At 42.3% G+C, this 19864-nt stretch overlaps 1 protein-coding gene across 2 annotated transcripts in view; it reads left to right on the forward strand.

Annotated features, from left to right (window-relative positions):
- The window catches only part of TBC1D5 (TBC1 domain family member 5), a 495609-nt gene that overhangs the window by 281838 nt on the left and 193907 nt on the right, over positions 1-19864 (forward strand). For both annotated transcript variants that reach the window (XM_083188782.1, XM_083188783.1), the window contains 7 exons: positions 857-946; positions 1038-1112; positions 3690-3757; positions 6002-6104; positions 14751-14839; positions 17740-17790; positions 18826-18895. In XM_083188782.1, the coding sequence (XP_083044908.1) occupies positions 857-946; positions 1038-1112; positions 3690-3757; positions 6002-6104; positions 14751-14839; positions 17740-17790; positions 18826-18895 (546 nt within the window). The remainder of the gene's footprint in view (positions 1-856; positions 947-1037; positions 1113-3689; positions 3758-6001; positions 6105-14750; positions 14840-17739; positions 17791-18825; positions 18896-19864) is intronic.

Below are 19864 nucleotides of genomic sequence, written 5' to 3' on the forward strand. Positions count from 1 at the left end.
GAAGCTACTGTGCAATTCCACCCAACTCAAACTCTACAGCAGCAGGAGGCACATGTAGGAGATAGACACAGTCTCGGATCACCATTGCGACCATCTGTCACCATTTATGATTATTGCATGCACCGGCCAACCTGCATAAGCTTAAGCTTTCTCCGGCTAGCCATAGGATCTGGACACCTGCATCCAAGAAATCTGTGCCTGACAACATAGGTGGGCCCATCAAGCATTCAAAATGGGGGCAATGCCCTCATTGTATAGAACGGTGCACAGTGCCACCTCCACTGGGCACCCCTATTGCCGCAGCAAATCAATAATAATTGCGAACGACAATGCAAGTAAGACCCTTTCTGCTTTTGCACAGTTCGGGTCTTGGGCCAGCGCAGACACTAAAACATAATCTTTAAACATAATCTTTATATACAAGCCTCCTGGTTTGTGTAGAAATATGAGTAGGCCCATTGTTAGTATAAGCTGTGATCTTCTGTGTTCCAAACCCAGATATCCCAGGTCAGACAACTTTCCTGAACAAATGGACCCCTTCAGAAATTAGTATTAGGTAGTATTCAATGCTAGTTTACTTTTGGATTCTCATACATTAATCGAGTTTCTTCCTTTATGCCCTGCAACAATTCTTTTTCAGTTTGAAGTTCCAGTGAGCTGTATAATATGGTTTGATGCAGAGTATTTCTATTGAATGTAGTGTTAGAGCGCCACCTATCCAACTTATTATCTCTACCAATTATATTCACTTTTCCTTTTCTTGTAGCTTTAGTTTGTACACGTTATTTTTTTTCCCCTGACAATCATTGTCCTTTCCTAAGCTTATTTATAACACATTTACATTTTTTATTGGCAGCTGTTTCTAAATGTTTTACCCCAAGATAGAAGCCAATGGATAAGTAAAACGGTGCAGTTAAGAATGCGATATAAAAAGATTAAGGAAATAGTAAGTGATATTTCCACTAATATCTAGTGCTGTGCTGTAACAGTGTTTATTTGAAAGCAATGTGATGACTTTCTGTTTTGCCTTAATTTAGCATATTACAAATCCCAGGAAAACTGCTGGACAGCAAGACTTAATGATAAATAATCCACTGTCACAGGATGAGGGGGTAAGTAGATATTATTGTACTGATTAATATATAAACCATTACTACTGTCCAAACAAAACTTGGGAAGTTTTCCAATCAGGGTGATTTGCAGGTAAGCACTCACCAGGACTGAAGGGGAAGTGGTAGGGGGCGGGGCACCAGAGAATTATGTAGGTTGAGGCTAGCAGTGCTGCTGGGAGCCAGAGCTGTGTCGTGCTGAGCAGATGTGGGCATGTGGGGGTGTCTGGCACCCTCCAGAGGCTGCTGGTGCCACCACAGGGTTGAGGAGCAGTATTAGATTTTATTATATGGACTGTCAGGCATTTTAACTGCTTCCAAAATTGGGAATGTAAAATAATGATTCCAATAATGAAAAGGATTAAAACACTTTTGAATATTCATTGTTAATTTTAGCAGCAGAGAATTCAATATATTTAATAAAAAATAAGCCAAGCTACTTGGCTTCATTTTCATTTTAAAAATTAAAACAATTAGGAATAAAGTTAAGCCACTTTAAAATGTAAAATTATTGTTGGCTTCAAGAAGTTCGTTTCACAGACACAGAGTTCATAATTACTTGAAGCCCTTTAATTTTTCAGTGTCTGTAGCCTGCTCAGTAGCATGCATGATAATCTATATAATAATTGTGTAAGGTCTGTCCTGTCTAAAACATGTTAGGTGCTGTTGTAGGGAGTATCAAGTGAAAAGTAATCAAAGATAGGAAAAAGCACATGAGGAGAGAGGGCCCTGCTCTTCAGAGCTTACATTCTAAATGGGCATAGGAGACACAGAAAGGATAGATGTGAGAATGTAGTAGAGGCCGATGTGGATTTTACACAAGGCAACCTAGGTGCATGCCTAGGGCCAAGCACAAGGGGCCCCATAAAGATATCCTGGCGTTTCTGGAGGAGCACTGGGGACTACTGTGTGAGGTCATAACATCACATGGACTTGCCCACACTCTCAAAGTCTCTTTGATGTTCTTTGAATTTTGTAAAGTAAAGCGGGTAGTCCTTACTTGAATGTGACACAGGTATAATGCCTACTTCCAAAGACCTGGAGCCTGATTCAGATTTGTATGCAATGTCGATATTCACGCAGCTGAGTATTTATCAGTAACATGCCAAGGTACTCTATCGATGCCGCCTGCAATAAGTAGCAAAAATATAGTGCTATGGATTTTTGGAGGGAGGAGGGCCCTAAACTAGTATCTTGCCTAGGATCCCATGAGGTCTAAATCGGCCTCTGGACGGACCTACAGTAGTACCACAGGGCAGCATAAGAGGAAAACCTGGGCAAACACTAGAAACAGAAGTGTGGGTGAGGAGGAAAGAAAGCTTGGAGGGGCAGTGGGATGGGGGGAGTTGGTGTGGAGCTGGGGGGCAGTGCAAATCGGTATGTCTGGTTGGATGGAGCAAAGAATGAGGGCGGAAAAATGCAGCAGTAAAATGGGCATGTGCAACTGTAGAAAGCAGGGACAGGGCTGTACAGAGCAAGGGGTGCAACAAAAGGGTGGGGGTGCCCTCATCTATACACAAACTATTGTTACAACTTGTAATTACCAAGTTTTCTATGTATGCACCCTACCCCTCACCTCCTGCAGTCTTACCCGCCCCCTGTACCTAATTCTATACCTCCCTTCCTGCAACCTTTCCCTCCCCCAATGCCTAATCCTATACTTTCCTTACTGTAGACTAACACTATACCTCCCTTCCCATAGCCTAACCCTAATGCATACCTTCCAACTTCTGACGTGCGCGATGCGGGACACTGCTGCCGCGCGCCGGAGGCGCGTTGGAAATTTCGGGGGCGTGGCCTATACTCGCGGCTCGCCCGCGAGGCCACGCCCCCATTTTGCCGCTATGGGGGCATGACCCAGAGGCTCTGTGAGCCTCTAGCCATGCCCCCAGCCCCCTGGCTGCGGGAATAGACGTTGTGCGCATGCGCACAGCGTTTATTCCCCGCTGCTTAGCAGCCAACAGGGGGGACTCCCAACAGCCCCCCCTCACCGCGGGACACTGCCGCCTGCGGGTGGGACAGGCCCTGATAATCGGGACTGTCCCGCTGAAATCGGGACTGTTGGGAGGTATGCTAATGGGGTGTGTAGATTGTGATTTTAAGCTATTTAAAGAGCAAATTTATTAAAGGCAAAACACTACATTACACATGCCCTTGTATGTGACCCCTTTGTAACAACTAACTAGAATATGAATTATTTTTATGTAGATTTTTTTTTTGTGAGTTCCAAAAGATACAGGGAAAGATGGAATCATTCCATTGTATTCAGATATCAGAAACATTATTATTGGAAAAGAGAGTGGGGAAAAAACACTACAAAAAATAGCTATCCTGCTGTATTATCCTTTATAAGATTTTTTATCGGATTGTAAATCTCTTACAAGTGTCTGGGGTGACCTCCAAACTTTTGTTCTGTACCCCATTAATGTTAATAGAATATTAGAAGATTTTATAATGTTGGTATTCTAATTTAAACTTTCTGTGTTACTATTTTGTTACATGACTACACACTGTATATGATGTACCTTCATGTTACAATAATTATAAGAATAAACTACAAGTCCTAATTTACATTTTTAGAGTCTCTGGAATAAGTTTTTTCAAGATAAAGAACTAAGAGCAATGGTTGAACAAGATGTCAAAAGAACGTATGTATTGAATTTTCATTTTCAATTACTATTCACCTGTTCTATAGTATAGTATCCTTTATAAAGTGCCAGAGATTGCCATTTTCATCAGTGATTTAGTTCACTGGTGCAGATGTATTGAGCATGGTGAAGAGATACAGAGGAGATCGAATGGAAGGTGATAATGCACCAGCCAATCAACTCCTGTCATTGTTCAAACATAGCTGGTTCGCTATTACCTACTTTATCTCTTCAAAAGGCTTAATACATCTGCCACATTGATTTCTACTGAAATCCTGTTAACCATTCTCCATCAACCTCAAGTCTTTTCACAATAGCTGGTTGATTTAGAGAAGATCTGCTATAGTGTGTTGGGAATTGTGACATCTTAGTGTGACTTGCACTATTATGTACATATGGACACTGTTTGATTAAATAGTCACTAGGTATGTTTTATCTTTAATCTACATTTTTTCTTCAGTTTTTTCCTTTTATTATTTTTTTATACAGATGGGGCCGGTTTTATCTTTGCTGGCGAACCGCCAGCAGCATGCTGCTGGCGATCCGCCAGCAACACGGCGCTCCATCTGACTGAGACGCGCATGCGTCCCCCACGCACGCGCGTCCCCCACGCACGCGCGTCTCAGTATCCGGGCGGCGAGGCAGACACAATACTGTCCGCCTCCCGCTCGAGGAGGCTGCGGGGGGGGTGCGGTCGCCCGGTGTGGGCACCGGGCGACCGAGGGCAGCACCGTCGGAAGGGGACGCGCGCGCACCTCGTGCGCGCGCGTCCCCTTCCGGCATACAGATGGCGGCGGGGCAGGGGATGGCGACGCCATCGCCATCACCTGCAAAGATGAATCCCGCTACATCTGTATGTAGACTTTTCGGTATTTGTTTCCTAGCACAGCGCCCATCGCATACCATAGTTAGTGGTATGTGTTGCGATATTCACGTTAAATTAACAGGAGTGCTTGTACAATGAAATATCGCATAGCATCGGATGCCAGCAAATGGCATGCGATGAGATGCGATATTTCATTGCACAAGCACCCTGATGGGTGCTTACAATGTTAAATGCACCGCCATTGTCAACGACACCCCCACTAGCAACGCCAACCCGAAGCGTGGCGGTACGCGTCCTCCGACCTTTTCATACCCCCACTATCCACGTCGGCATGGAGTTGATTGTAGATAGTGTGGCGAGCAGACGCGGAACACGAGTCTGAAGCGTGGCGAGCGCAACGCGGTTTGCGAGGGGACGCAGAATACATGTAAAGTAACCTGTGTCCCCTCGCGGGGCTCAATGCACTCACCACGCTTCGGGCTCGGTGGCTGGCTGCGCTCGACACTATCTAAAATCAACTATGAAAATGTCGGAGGACGCGAATGGGTGTGCATTTAACATTGTAAGCACCCGTACAATTAAAAATCCCATCGCATCGCATCGTATGCCACTGAATTGCATGCGATGCGATTGCATAAGATGCACTGTGATCAAAATCGGGGGCACCGTGCTAGGAAACAAGTACTGACTTTTCACTACTTTATGGACTTTTGTGTCTGTTTGAATAATATATTTTTTGTTCCCCCCCCCCCCCCGCCCCCCTCATACCTGCTTGTTGTAGGGGATCCACCAGAGTAAGTTGTGTCTAGCTGCTGAGTACCTGCTCATTGCCTGGGGTTTCCTTCTCCCTCCCGCCTCTGTCCATCACAACTGCTGGGGTCTTTATATGTGCTTGCAAGCAATAAAAATGTCCCTCCCAAAATGGCCACATCTTCATTGAAGTCAGGTATTATGAATGCTAGAGGATTCATCAACCCATGTTGGGAAGGACATTTTTATGGTGGCGGGACCCAGCAGCATTGGCTGTGGACGGAGGTGGAACAGAGGCAAGAGCAGGTACCAGCACCGGTAGTGTTCATAATAGCCCCCGCAGACCCCCAGCACCGACAAGCTATGCAGTGCCTCCAAGCCCCTGCTGGGGCTATTGTTGCGTCACTGTGTTAGGGCCCCAAATGTGTGGGAATTTGACCCCTATCAATAAATACAATTTAAAATAGCAAAAAAGGATGTCCTTGTACAAATGGATTAACAACGATTTTTAGTCTTATATGGCTCTATAAATGTTAAAGTAACACTAGTGTACTGTAATTTTAATCATAATAGTAAATATATGTGGAAAATAACACATAGATGGTTAGGCTTGGTTGTTAGGTTAATACACGTTGCTTAGCATTTCGTATTCTACCTGGGTCTTGTAGGTTTCCTGAAATGCAGTTCTTCCAGCAGGAGAATGTGAGAAAAATTCTTACTGATGTACTTTTCTGTTATGCGAGAGAAAATGAACATTTGCTTTATAAGCAGGTAGGTTATATATTATTGTATACCTAAACAACAATCTTATTGATTATTGCTCTCCTCTACGTTATATGAAAAATTCAATGTCATTATTACAGCTGAATGGGAATAATACATACATTTGCCATATAGTTCTTTCATAGCTCCTATTAAGCTAATGTATGTTTTAAAAAGATAATTGGCATATGCAAACTATTTTGTTCACAATCCCTTATGTTATATAGTAAGTATTATAAAAGACAAAAATGTATTAGAAAAAATAATCCTAATCCTCGTGGTGTGAGTTAAACTACTAGCACTGTTAAACTGTTGTTTTTTTTTATCACCCGATTGTATTGGGTAAACTCAGGAGAGAGACAAAAAAAAAACTATTTTTCAGGGTAATGACGCCCATCTGTGTTGCGTCCATTGATGGTTATAATCAATGGGTGGTAACTATTCAGTGGGGTGCCAATGAATGTTTTCACCATTGTTGTTTATGCAGTTGTGCGGTGGCCGGCTCTGCTTCTCTCAGAGCTGAGGGTGACCGCTCAGCCTGTGAAAGAAAGGTACTGTAGGACAACCCATCCCCGGTGGATGATGCAGGGACAGAGTAGAGCTGCTGGCTGACAACTTAACAGCTCTGTACAGCAGACCTCAGAACATTGGGAGGAGGGTGGATATCTGGTGTACACCTAACATTAATAGTAAACAGTATTCAACATTGGTCAAAAGTCATCTGTGGTTTTGAAATATTGATGACCATCCATACCACTCCTGGGGTAAAAGGGATGAATGCAGAGCCGGCCCTAGCCTAAATGATGCCCTAGGCAAGATTTTGGCTGGTGCCCCCTAGCACCGCCACTAGTTCCGCCTCTGACCCTGCTCCCCTTTCCCAGCACCAACCCACATCATAGCAGTCATCATTTAGATGCTCCTACCCGCAATATTTTAAATAAAAACAGCGCACACATTCGGTGCGCAGCCCAAACAGGGGTGTGTTCTTGCTGGGAAGGGGCACGGCCACACATTAGTACCCCCAATTCAAATGATGCCACACAGTAGTGCAACTTTATTCACATTATATCATGTGATGGTGTCCCTTATTCATGTTACATCACACAGTAGTACCACTTTACCTTATGTACATTACTCCTCACATTATTCACATTATACCCTTAGAAAAAAATCCTGTATTGTATTTTAAGCACCTCCATGGTCACACTGCAACCCAGCACAAAGCAGTGTGTGCTGGGCAGAGGAGAAGAGCTGCAGCTGCTTCTGTCACTTAAGGGGAGGGGGCCGGGGCCCCCACTGGGCCCTTCCATCAGACTTTGGCCTGGGTAATTTGTACCCCCTACCCCTTTCTCTCTGCACCCCTGATAATACCACACAGTAATGCCCCTTACACATGACACACATTATTAATGTCCTTATAACCATAATGCTCCTTACACATTATGCCAACCTTTATTAATGTCCTTCATACACACATTGACACACATAATGCCCCTTACACATATGTTGCACATTATTAATGCCCTTATACACATGACACACATAATGCATGTTACACATATGTCGCACATTATTAATGCATTTATACATGACACACATAATGCCCCTTGCACATATGCCGAACACTATTGCAAAACCAACCCACCCGCAGACCGCACTCGCACAGCCACTAACGCTGTGACCTCTGCCTCTGCTTGGATACAGATGTTTCCTCATACATCTTGCCTCAATAGGCCATGCAGCACCTGGCCAGTTCTGCTAATGTTGGGTGCCTTTTTTGCTGAAAATTCATCTTATTTGCATAGTTATGACCAGCACACACAAGGAGCTTCCAATGATTAAAATGATATGCGGCATGCCTATATTCTGTGTGCAACTGTGGCTGTACCTGCATACGGAATGCTATTTTACAGTGATTTCCATGAATACACTATTTCATATGCAGATACAGCCTCACTCACACACATAATATAGGCATGCTGCATATCATTTTAATCAGCAGAAGCTGCTGATGCCCCTAGGCATTCCAAATGCCCTAGGCAATTGCCTAGTTTGCCTATGCCTAAGGCCGGCTCTGGATGAATGTGTGTCTTGTCTGTCCAGCTAGCACCCTTTCTGTCACTTCTTAATATATGGAACATTGGAAAGAGATTTGTCAAGAGGATATATTTGTAGAAGGCCACAAATTTATAGTTCACAGGGGTGGTGCTGAAAATACTAGCACCAGCCCTGGATAGGTTAATACACCATTACCTGCATGTGTAGAGAACATTGTCTCTCTATGTGTGTGTCTTGTTGTCTGACATGTAATATCGAAGCTAATACATGCTATATATCAGTAGTCAAATGTGTTTTTTTTTAAATAAATAAAGAAATAGTACTGGTGCTAAACTTGCCATTAAGGAACCAGCAGCACCCTTACCCCAAACTCTGCAACCTGGCTACTGACCCATTAAAATGACCATGTATATTTCACTATCCTCACGTCATGATCTTTGAAAGTACGACACTTGCTCCATTGTTTTATGGTTATTAATCTTTACAGTATGTACTGAATACGGAAACATCATCCATTGATGGGTCATCTTGTACTAAACAGTATATATTATCACACATATTTCATTAGGAATCTGCAACCTTTGGATAAAATGTCTGTATCTATGGGGCCTATTTATCAAGCTTTTGCTTCATAAGATTCAGATATGGTAATACAGACACTAGAGTGCTCAATGTACTGTATAGCAGTCACTTGGATGCTCTCTCTGTATTGTGAGACTGTATTATGTGAAATTCACTCAGATTGAAAACACTGGGACGCTATCTGTATTGAATGACAGTTCATGGGATATTGGGCCTCATTCATGTTGGATTAGTTCCCGGCATATTCGCACCTGGGACCGATGGTGTGGTACTGTGCATGCGTATGGCTGATTATATGCATGTGCAGGGCAGCTGTGCAAATGCTATTACAGATGTCGAGGCATTCTCACAGAGGGGGCGGGCAGGGGGAGGACAGGGGGCTGGCCCATGGGGATGCTTAGCGTTTCCTGGGCATACCCACAAAAATGGTGGGTGTGCCCAGAAAAACGGTGGTTGTCCCCATGTGAACTCAGACGGATGAAAGCCTGCACGGGGCAGGTGGCTGACGCCACATGACATCAGCGCCCGTCCCGTTCTCAGACATCTCTGAGTCAAATAAAAGTCAGCTTAGGCTGACTTCTATTTGCAAATGGGGGAAAAAATCATTCAATGGACGCCGACCATCATATGATTTTTTTCCCCGCACGTTCACATACAAATGGATGTGTCAGCATACACATCCATTTGCATACTTTCGAGGGGATTCGCCAATGACCACTGCTTAGCAAGTGGTAGTGAACCAGGCCCATTGTGGGCTGTATAACAAAAAATGAGATTTGATCTGAATTGTATTAAAGACCATAGGATGCTCTCTGTACTGTATAGCAGTCACTTAGGAGTTCTCTATATCCTGTAATGTTATTGGATTGCTTTTGGAATTATGTGATAGTCACTAAGGATGCTCTTTGCATTGTGTGGTGGTCACTGGAAAGCTCTCTGTATTTTATGATGGACATTGGGATGCTCTCTATGTTGAACGATGAACACTGGGATGCTCTTTGTATTGAATACCGGTTACTGGGAATCTGTGGGCCGTATTCAATCCCTTGCGAAATCCATTTTTTCTCTAAAAAATTTCGTTTTTTCGCGACGAAAAGACTTCGTGTATTCAATGTTGTGATTTTTCACGCATGCGAAAGTTTTAAGTTTCGCTTGCGTTTCGCTTATTTCGCTTGGTCAAACCCTTACATTTCGTGGTTTTTTTTTATAGATTTTTTCGCTTTTTCGCACAAATGTATTCAATCGTGAGATGACGAAATTGTTATCTGCACATGTTTGATCCGTTTCTCCATTTTCATTTCGACGCCCAATGGGTCACGAATACAAATTTTTATTGAGTGATGCCTCCTTTTAACCTCCATGGTACCCCACATGGTACCCCAAAGACATCATTCAGCAGCCCTGCAGCCCCCAAACAAACCTTACTAGCAGTGTACAGTAGGCTAAGAGCCACACCCTGATCTTTGGCGCAAAAAAAGGACACCCCAAACCTGCACAATAAAACAGCAAACCGCAATTTCACAAAAAACATACATTCTAAAATTGCATTTTAGAATTGTCAAATCTATCAAACCGGCCACCCCAAAACTGGAATTCATCCCTGCACACTTGTCATCATAAAAAACATTTGCAAACAAAATAAAACAATTACATTACACTCAGTTTTAAAAAAAAGGTTAACCTCAAGACCGCGAGTGATTCCAGTGCTCTGCCTTCGTTTGGATATGCTTTTCCAGCACACAGTCCACGATACAAATCAGCGCTCCGCAGTGTTCCAAAATGGAGGGTAAACTACGCAGTACACTACGCAGTACTCTTCCTTATATAGTAAACGGGCGAGGCTGGGTAGCGAAAACGAAACGCCCAGTTTTCACTTCATTGGTTAGTTTACGCATTTAGGCGTTCCACGAAAACGAAACTTTGAATACACGAAAAATCGAAATTAGTAATCGCGTCACTGTACCGAAAGAAGAGAAAGGTGCGAAAAATCGTAAACATAACCATTTTCGCACAACATTGAATACGGCCCTGTGTGTTGTATAACAGAAAATATAATGATTTCTGGATTGTAATATACAATTGAACATACAATTGAACCCTGAACACTTTTGTGCATCCCCATCTAGCAGGCTTTTTTAATGTAGCATGCCACAGTGGAACATCTCCAAATCCGCTGCAACAAACTTCTTGATTGTCGGAGGGAGGAAAGGTACTACCAAAATTACTTATGCAATAAGGACCAGTTCTGTGTGATCTTCCCGAGTGTGCTGTCAGCACTATTTACCATCCCAATGTCTATCATAAAGTACAGAGAGCTTCCCGGTGACCACAGAACAATGCAGAAAGCACTCCAATGACATTACACGATACAGAGAACTATTAAGTGACTGCTATACAATACATAGTATTCTGGTGCCTTTAATACAATTCCGATAAAATTCTATTCCATTTTCTGTTAGACAGCACACAATAGCCCATGGTCATTCAATACAGAGAACCTTTCCATGTCTGCCATAAAGTATAAAAAGCTCCTCAGTAAATTTCACAAAATACAGAGAGCATCCGAGTAACTGCAATACTGTACAGAGTATTGTACAATTCAGAAAATATCATATCTAGTATCTAAGTGATCATACCATAAGCATCTCAACGTCGGCTATTCAATACACGAACATCCCAGTCCATCATAAACAACAGAGAGCATCCCAATGTCTGTAATAAAATACTGTGAGCTTGTCCATGACCACCACATACTGCAGAGATTACCCAAGGTGACTACCATACAATACAGAAAACATTCCAGTGACACTACCCAGAGAAAACCTGGGCAGTACGGATGGTGCAATGGTTAGCATTACTGCCTCACAGCACTGAGATCACGGGTTTGATTCCCACTATGGCCCTAACTGTGTACAGTTTGTATATTCTCCCCCTACTTGCATGGGTTTCCTCCCACAATCCAAAAATATATAGATAGGTTATTTGGCTCCTAATAAAATTAACCCTAGAATGAATGTGTGTGCATGTACATGTGGTAGGGAATATAGATTGTAAGCTCCACTGGGGCAGGGACTTATGTGAATGTTCAAATATTCTCTGTAAAGCGCTGCAGAATATGTGTGCGCTATATAAGAAACTGTTAATAAATAAATAAGTGATGCTGTACATTACAGAGCGCATCCTAGTATCTGAAATACATTTCAGATAAAATCCTATTTGCTAATGTACAAGACACAGATGGCATTCCATGAACCACCATTCAATACACAGAGCTTCCCAGTGCCCACCATAAAATATGGGGAGCAACCCAGTAAATGCCACACAATACATAGATTGTGCCAGGGACCACCTTGTGGAGTGACATCAAGCCAACGTTTTCAATGTCGTGCACCCCCATCACTTTGTGAGCCTCCTGCGGTAACAGTGGCAGGAGCAGGATGAGCACCAGGAGGATATTTCCCAGCATGTAAACAATGAGTTAGCTAAGGCTGCTAAGATGGGGTCAGTGACCCCCCTTGGCCAAATGGTGCACTGTTCCAAGAACTAGTTAATGTTTTTAAACACAAAATGAAAATGGCACCAGCACGACTTAACATTGAGTGCCATCAGAAAAAGGACTGCTTTATGTGGTGTATTGGGATATTTGTAGTATTCCTGAAGAATAAATGTGAGTTGTCAAATATGTTTAAAATAAGTAATAATTGACATTCCCGGAAGTTGTACACTATCGTAAGCACATGCAAATGAGAGAAAAAATAGGCATACCCTTCACCAGTATTAGGAAAGCTGGCACAGAACTTTTTATATTAAACAGCTATCAAAGTTTTGAAGAAACATAGGGAGTCTGCTAGCAGAGGCTCATTTTCAAGTTAATGCCGTTTTTGTATTAGTTTTCGACAGAGAACATTGGGAAAAGACACTAAAGAACTTTGTAAAATCAAATTACGTTAACTAAGCAATAAACAAGTTAGGGAAATGCATATTTCCTAGCTATGTTAACTGCAATGTGAAAACGAATCGTTAAGCCAAATAAAAATTAATGGTGAGCTATTTTTTTCTTTTTTAATAAATTTGTTTGGTCGGAATTATTCAACGGTGTCCGTTCCAACAGCGTTAAGTGAATACACCCCAGGCACGCCAAGCATTGAAGTGGGAAACCGTGTATAATTTTAAACAAAGTCTGTCATTTACTGAACTAGAAAGTAATATTATTACTGGGTAAGAATTAAAACAGCTTAATTACCCCCTGCTTGGGTTTGATAACTTGAAGATGCCTTACAGAGAAATAACACCTTTCTGCATAAGGAATGAATATTTAACTTGATAACATTTAAAAGAAGGGGAAAACTTAAGTCTCCTCACAAGCTGTTAAAGCCATTATTCTGTAGTAGGTGACACCCCGTTTAACATAGACCATATTGTTAATAGTTATGGGGTTTTATTGAATTAATGAGACTGTTATCATGTAGTAGAATGTCTTGCTGTGTTAATTGAAACTGCATAGATTACATAAATGGTATTAATGAACTTTGACTGCCTGATGCTCCAGCTTTAATAAAGACTGCTTGGTGGGCTAAATGAACATAGGCATATAAAGAACAGGTTCAATTTTGCGAGCCTACAGGCTGTTGACAAACAGAAAACTTTACCTCTGCTTTCTTTCTTTTCTTTTTCTGTGTTCAAAACTGTTCACACTAATAGCAGTGAGAGGAACGTGCAGCGTAGGATCTGTTTCTATTTTGACTGCCATTGCCACATAAGTACTGCTCCTCCTGCTGATTAAAAAAATGTTAGTACTTCCTTAGCTGGGTGTACTAGAATTCCAGAGTTGATGGATATTTTGTTACCTTTTGGCGTCTAATGATTGGCCACTGTCCTGCAACTGGCAGCTAATGATTGGTTCCCTTTGTGTTAGCTCGGAAGCGGTACATCTGTCAGAATGAACTTAGGTCTACAGTCATTAGGTCGACCCCACTAGGTCGACTGGCAGGAAGGTCGACCTGACTTAAGGTCGACAGGGGCCAAGGTCGACATGACTTAAGGTCGAATTTGCATAAAGGTCGACATGAGGAAGGTCGACTGGTCATAAGGTCGACATGGGTTTTTCACTGTTTTTTTATCCGAATGTCGACATGGACACAGTTGGCAATGAGAATCGGACCCTCGCATCGCTCGCTTCGCTCGCAATGCTTCGGGCACGGTGCCTCGCTGCGCTCGGCACACTATTTTATTCTCCCAACACGCCCTAGTGGATGGTAGGGCATGAAATACCGCCAGTCGGCACATGTCGGCTCAAAAAACAGTGAAAAACCCATGTCGACCTTATGACCAGTCGACCTTCCTCATGTCGACCTTTATGCAAATTCAACCTTAAGTCATGTCGACCTTGGCCCATGTCGACCTTAAGTCAGGTCGACCTTCCTGCCAGTCGACCTAGTGGGGTCGACCTAATGACTGTAGACCTAAGTTCATTCTAATAGATGACCGATTCCCGTTAGCTCTGTCTATTCTTTTTTTAATAACCAATGGACCTTGTGGAGCAAGTTCTGGAACCGAGAAATGATGTCTGCTAATACTATGTTAATAGCTAAACAAATATCATCTGAATTTAGGAAATAACTTTTAGGCTATGCCTTGACAGTCTTGACCTGCAGATTGTGGGACTGTTTTAGCTTTACTAGCAAAGCAAAAAAGGAGGTGGGGCTGATATAACATAGATTTGGGTGGGGGTGTGTTCATCTTCAAATTGAAATTAAAATTACAGTGTAAAAATAAAGCTGTGCTACATGCAAAACCAGACCGTATTTACCCTGCAGAGAAACAATATAATTGGATTTGCTCCCCTTACATAGCAAGATGGTTTGTTTGCAGACACAAAAATACTTGCTTTTTTGCTTTACTGAATCTGGTCCTTGTATATACAGTTACATTTGTTAAGAAGGTACGTTATCTGAATAATTAGCATAATCTATTGTGAACACAAACAAAACAATATATGCCTTTGCTCTCTTCCAGGGAATGCATGAACTGTTGGCGCCAATAGTATTTATACTACACTGTGATCACCAGGCATTTATGCACGCAAGTGAAGCTGCACAGCCAAGGTGGGAATATAGTTAATTTTTTTTATTATGGTATAGTATATACAGTCAACCATATTTAGAGCCAGATGAATTGATGTGATTCTTCTATGATTGTAGAAATTATTTGTTGTGGTAAGGCCCCCATACATACAATCGGAACAGTTTGCCCTTGCGCCCTCCCCCCTGCCAATACATTTTATTGTATTTTGCACACACAGGAACACTTCCTGCGCCACAGGGTGTCATCACTGTTAATGATTGGTTTCTCTATCCATGGCCTCCAATATCTGCTGTGTTACAAAAGTGCCTCAATTCCTGTCAAACTGCTGCTTAATGAATAGGCCTCCTAGTGAGTCTAAAACTCAGGGGTGGATTTATTAAACTTGGTGAAGTGATACTGGGGCCTTAACAAGACATACTGTAAATGCAAGGGTGATAAAGAGAGATAAACGTCCAGCCAATCACCTGCTTACTGCCATGTTACAGGCTGTGTTTGAAAAAAGTCAGTAAGGAGCTGATTGGCTGGACGGTTATCTCTCTTTATCACCCTTGCATTTATCTCTTGTTAAGGCTTAGTACATCTGCCCCAAAGTGTCTGGTTTTTATCACCAGCCAATCCGCTCCTACATGTCATTTTTCAAACCAAGCCTGTAACTTCACAGGTAGGAGCTGATTGGCCGGTGATAAAAACCAGACAGTTTATCACTTCACCGAGCTTAATAAATCTACCCCTGTGTCCCTAAATTCCTTAAACCAGGGCTAACTGTAATAGGAGTTTTCAAGGACCACGTGCTGTCTTCCCCATATTTGTAATGTACTGCATACACTTTATATATATATATATATATATATATATATATATATATATACATATATATATATATATATATATGTTATGTTGTAACCACGGCTAAAACATATAATGAATAGTTGGTGCTGAGAAGTCATACAACACTAGTAAATCTTCATCTAATGCTCATTATTTGTAATAGGTTCCGGAGATTACATTTTAGTCACTTTTAGCAACATGTATGTTTTGTTCTGTTTTTGCTTAACTGATATAACTAATAAACAGAAATGTTTTGCTGTTGTTTACTAAGCAATTATTGCCAAATAATATATGAGTTTGTAAAAGGAAAAATGGATAAAACAAATCTATAAGATTTTATTTGCATACCTGTATACTCACACATAGCCCGTCCTACAGTAGATCAAGTGGTGACCAGGGTGAGAATGCCCTTTGCCCACCACCACATTGCCCATACACTCATTGCCCCATAGTCTCCCAGGCACATTACCCCATAGCCTTACACATGCTCTTCTTCATAGCCTCACACACGCCCTTCCTCATAGCCTCACAAACACTCTTCCTCAAAGCCTCACACACGCTCTTCCTCATAGCCTCACACACGCTCTTCCTCATAGCCTCACACACGCCCTTCCTCATAGCCTCACACACGCTCTTCCTCATAGCCTCACACACGATCTTCCTCATAGCCTCACACACGCTCTTCCTCATAGCCTCACACACGCTCTGCCACCATAGACTCACATGCTGTCCCCTTGGCCACACACAAAGCCTGCTTTATACACTTTCCCTATAGCCTCACACACGCTCTTCCTCATAGTCTCACACACACACACACACACACACTGCTGGCATAGAATCACATGGCCATGCCTATACATAAGGCCCAATAGTATACATAAGGCCCAATAGCATGCTCCCACGGCCTCACACACTCTGCCCTATAGCCTCACACTTCAGCCCCCATAGACTTACATCCTGTCCCCTTGGTCACACATATGGCTCCCATAGCCTTCACACACACACACACACACACACACACTCTCTGCCTCATAGCCTCTCTCTCTCTCTCACACACACACACACGCACACACACACACAATTCAAAGGTCCATAAAATGTATGACTTAACTTACAAGTCACATCACCCTTCAACAGACCATATAATATATATACACACACACACACACACACTATTTACCCCCACAGTCCTGTGCTTATGTACTTCATTCTTCATCTGCTCCAGCCTCCAAATAGCTCCTAATCCACTCCTTGTGGCCTTCTTCAAGGCGAGGCAGGAATAGCATACTCGCAGCCCTCAAATATAGCAGAGGAGGCAGCTCATGCTGGGCGTGGCAGAGAGGGCGGCTGGTTATGTGCTGATAGTGACATCACCAGCAAAGCACCGCAGCAAGGCCAGTCATAGGTTCAGCTAGGGGTGCTCTTCAAAGTTACTGTTCTCCAGGCAATGGCTCGGTCAGTCCGAGCCTGGAGCCACTCCTGCAATCATGCCATCTTACACAACTATTGGTTGTGAGAGTTGACAGAAATTATATAAATGCTGATGAAACTTATAATTGTTCTTTGTGAACCAGGTCCATGTCCATATAAAGCCAATCTACTGTACACTTTTTTTTTTTGTAAAGCATTTTATTTTGCCATCTTCTTATTTTACAACAAAATTACTTGCATATCTGTGAGACATACAAAATTATAGAAATATATTAATTCTGCATTTTGTTATTATTTGTATTTAGCATTTCATTTTATTTGGTAGGGGTTATACTGTATTTGTTTGTACGATTTCATATAGCACACAAGACTTAAGTAATGTATGTGCTTGTGAATCTTCCTGTAAGTTCTTTGCTTAGCTGGCAATAGTAAATGCCAATGATTCTGTCCTATGGATAAATGTTATCTTATTTGTTCTGCTATAATAACCTAAGGATTAATGATTGTCATAACTGTTACAAAGAAAAATATGTCTTTTATTTCATCTGTTCAAAAACAAACTACTTAAAAATAGCTTTTTTTTTTTTTTTTACCAAGAAATTATTGGCATTTGTAGAATGCAAAGTAAAGGATTTATTAATATATTTCTTTTTGTCTACAGTGAAGAAATGAAAGTTCTATTAAATCCAGATTACCTAGAACACGATGCATAGTAAGTTAGAACCCTTTACCTTGCTTAAAATCAGTTGTTTGAAGGGATTCGGCATGAAAAGCTGGCGGTCGGGATCCCGGCGTTCAAAATCCCGACGCCGGAATCCCGAACGCCGAAATCCCGACAAGGGGGGGAGGTGGATCGCCCCCCCTTGTGGGCTCGCTGCGCTTGCCACGCAGCGGGCCCGGTGCCTCGCTACGCTCGGCACACTAATTTATTCTCCCTCTGAGGGTGTCGTGGACACCCACGGGGGGAGAAAGTGTCGGGATTTCGGCGTTCGGGATTCCGGCGTCGGGATTTTGATCGCCGGGATCCCGACCGCCGGGATTTAAACTGCATCTCGTTTGAAGACCTTGTTCTGTAGCAAAAGTGGACTAGCCTTGGCCCAATTTGTACATACATTTATATTTTAAACAATGCAATTTTTCATTAAATCGATTCGTTTTTGTGCTGTGGGAAAATATGGATACCAAGTACCATATTGTTTGACACATAAACTGGTGGTCATGCAATGCGGAATAGAGATTTGGTGCCGACAGGTCTAAATTCAAGTGAGCTAAGGGACCTCCTGACATGACAGGGGAGGAGAGGGGGCGGAGAGAGAAGGAACAAGGTCGGAACAAGGGACTTTGCTCGCTCCGCTTCGCTCGCCACCTGGTTACTAAAGGCAACCAGTGGTGGCGTGGATAGTGAAGGAGCAAGCCCCGGCATTGCTCCTCCCCCTGGGTGTGAAAGGTCCTTTAGCCCTCTAAAATTTAGCAACTATCATGACTGGTTGGTGGACGAAAAATATAACATTTGTAAAGCAATAACTGGGTGTGACTTATTTTGCATTGTGCAGGGGAGAAATGTTCTTCCTAATTTCTCTTTAGCTACATTAGCTACCTGTGGTGCTTGTTACACAATGTTCTGCAGTTTACATAACCTGAGCAGTCTCTTGTTTGTTACATGACCCCGGTGATTGGGTACATCAAGGTATTTGCATGTTCAATGTGTTATATTTGGTATAAAGTAATACATATATTGTCTTTCTAGTGCCTTGTTTTTAAACCTTATGGAAAGTGCAGAGCCTTGGTTTTCCACATATGAACAAGACTCCCGCAAGGTAAGAAACATCAGTAGCTTGAGTGCACGAAAGTTCATATTTGTATTTCTGTATATTTTTCACTTGCATTGATTTTTCTTCCTAATTACTTAGCCCAAAGTAACATTTTCTTATTGCTGAGTTTTAGTGGTAAACCACAGGCAGAAGAAATATAGCCAATATAAACTTGTTAGTGTGAAGAAATAGCTATTTATTAATTACTCTGACTTCTCACAATTTGTTAATGCTGGCGTTTTGCAAATAAAAATTGCATCAATATGATGTGCCAGGTTCCATTCTTACAGTAAAAGAACAACCGGATTTTCAGTCGTAACTGACTCTGTGGCTGGGGAACCTGTAAGCTATGTGTGGAAGTGAAGGTTTGACTTCAGCTACAGAGGGGGAGATTTATTGTGTCAAATTTAAAGCAAATAAATGGAGACATTATAGATTCTTGCTATTTATAGAATGCCCCCCAAATTATATTTGTTATTTTGTTGATTGGTTGCGAGGGGCACCTCCACTAGTTCCCTTTAGAAGATTGGTTAAATATGCCCTTATTCTTTCTTGAAAGTACAGTAACCAATGTTTTTAAGGGAGCACTGTCATGACCTAATGTGAGTAATGTGTATTTATAGTTGGAGTATGAGGTTGAGAATCACTGTCGTACAGTATATCACGCATTACAGGTCCAATTGGACATGAAACCACACACACAGGCCAATAGCCATGGATGTAGCCAGAGCATTTTGGACCCTGTAGCAGCATTTTGAAGGAGCCGCTGTCCCAGCGCATTTAGGGAGATACCTCTTTTGGCGAGTGGGAGGATGCATCGCATGCATAATGCATCCCGCTCTGTGTCACATTGTAGGTCTGCCAATAAACATTGTGCAACACAGTAACTTTAATTCCCATTATGACATACAGTGTCCCCAGTTCATATTATGCCACACTATAGTGATTCCACTTCATATTGTGCCACATTACAAT

Source organism: Crinia signifera, chromosome 5, assembly GCF_055691185.1.
Source record: "Crinia signifera chromosome 5, ASM5569118v1, whole genome shotgun sequence".
NCBI lineage: Eukaryota > Metazoa > Chordata > Amphibia > Anura > Myobatrachidae > Crinia > Crinia signifera.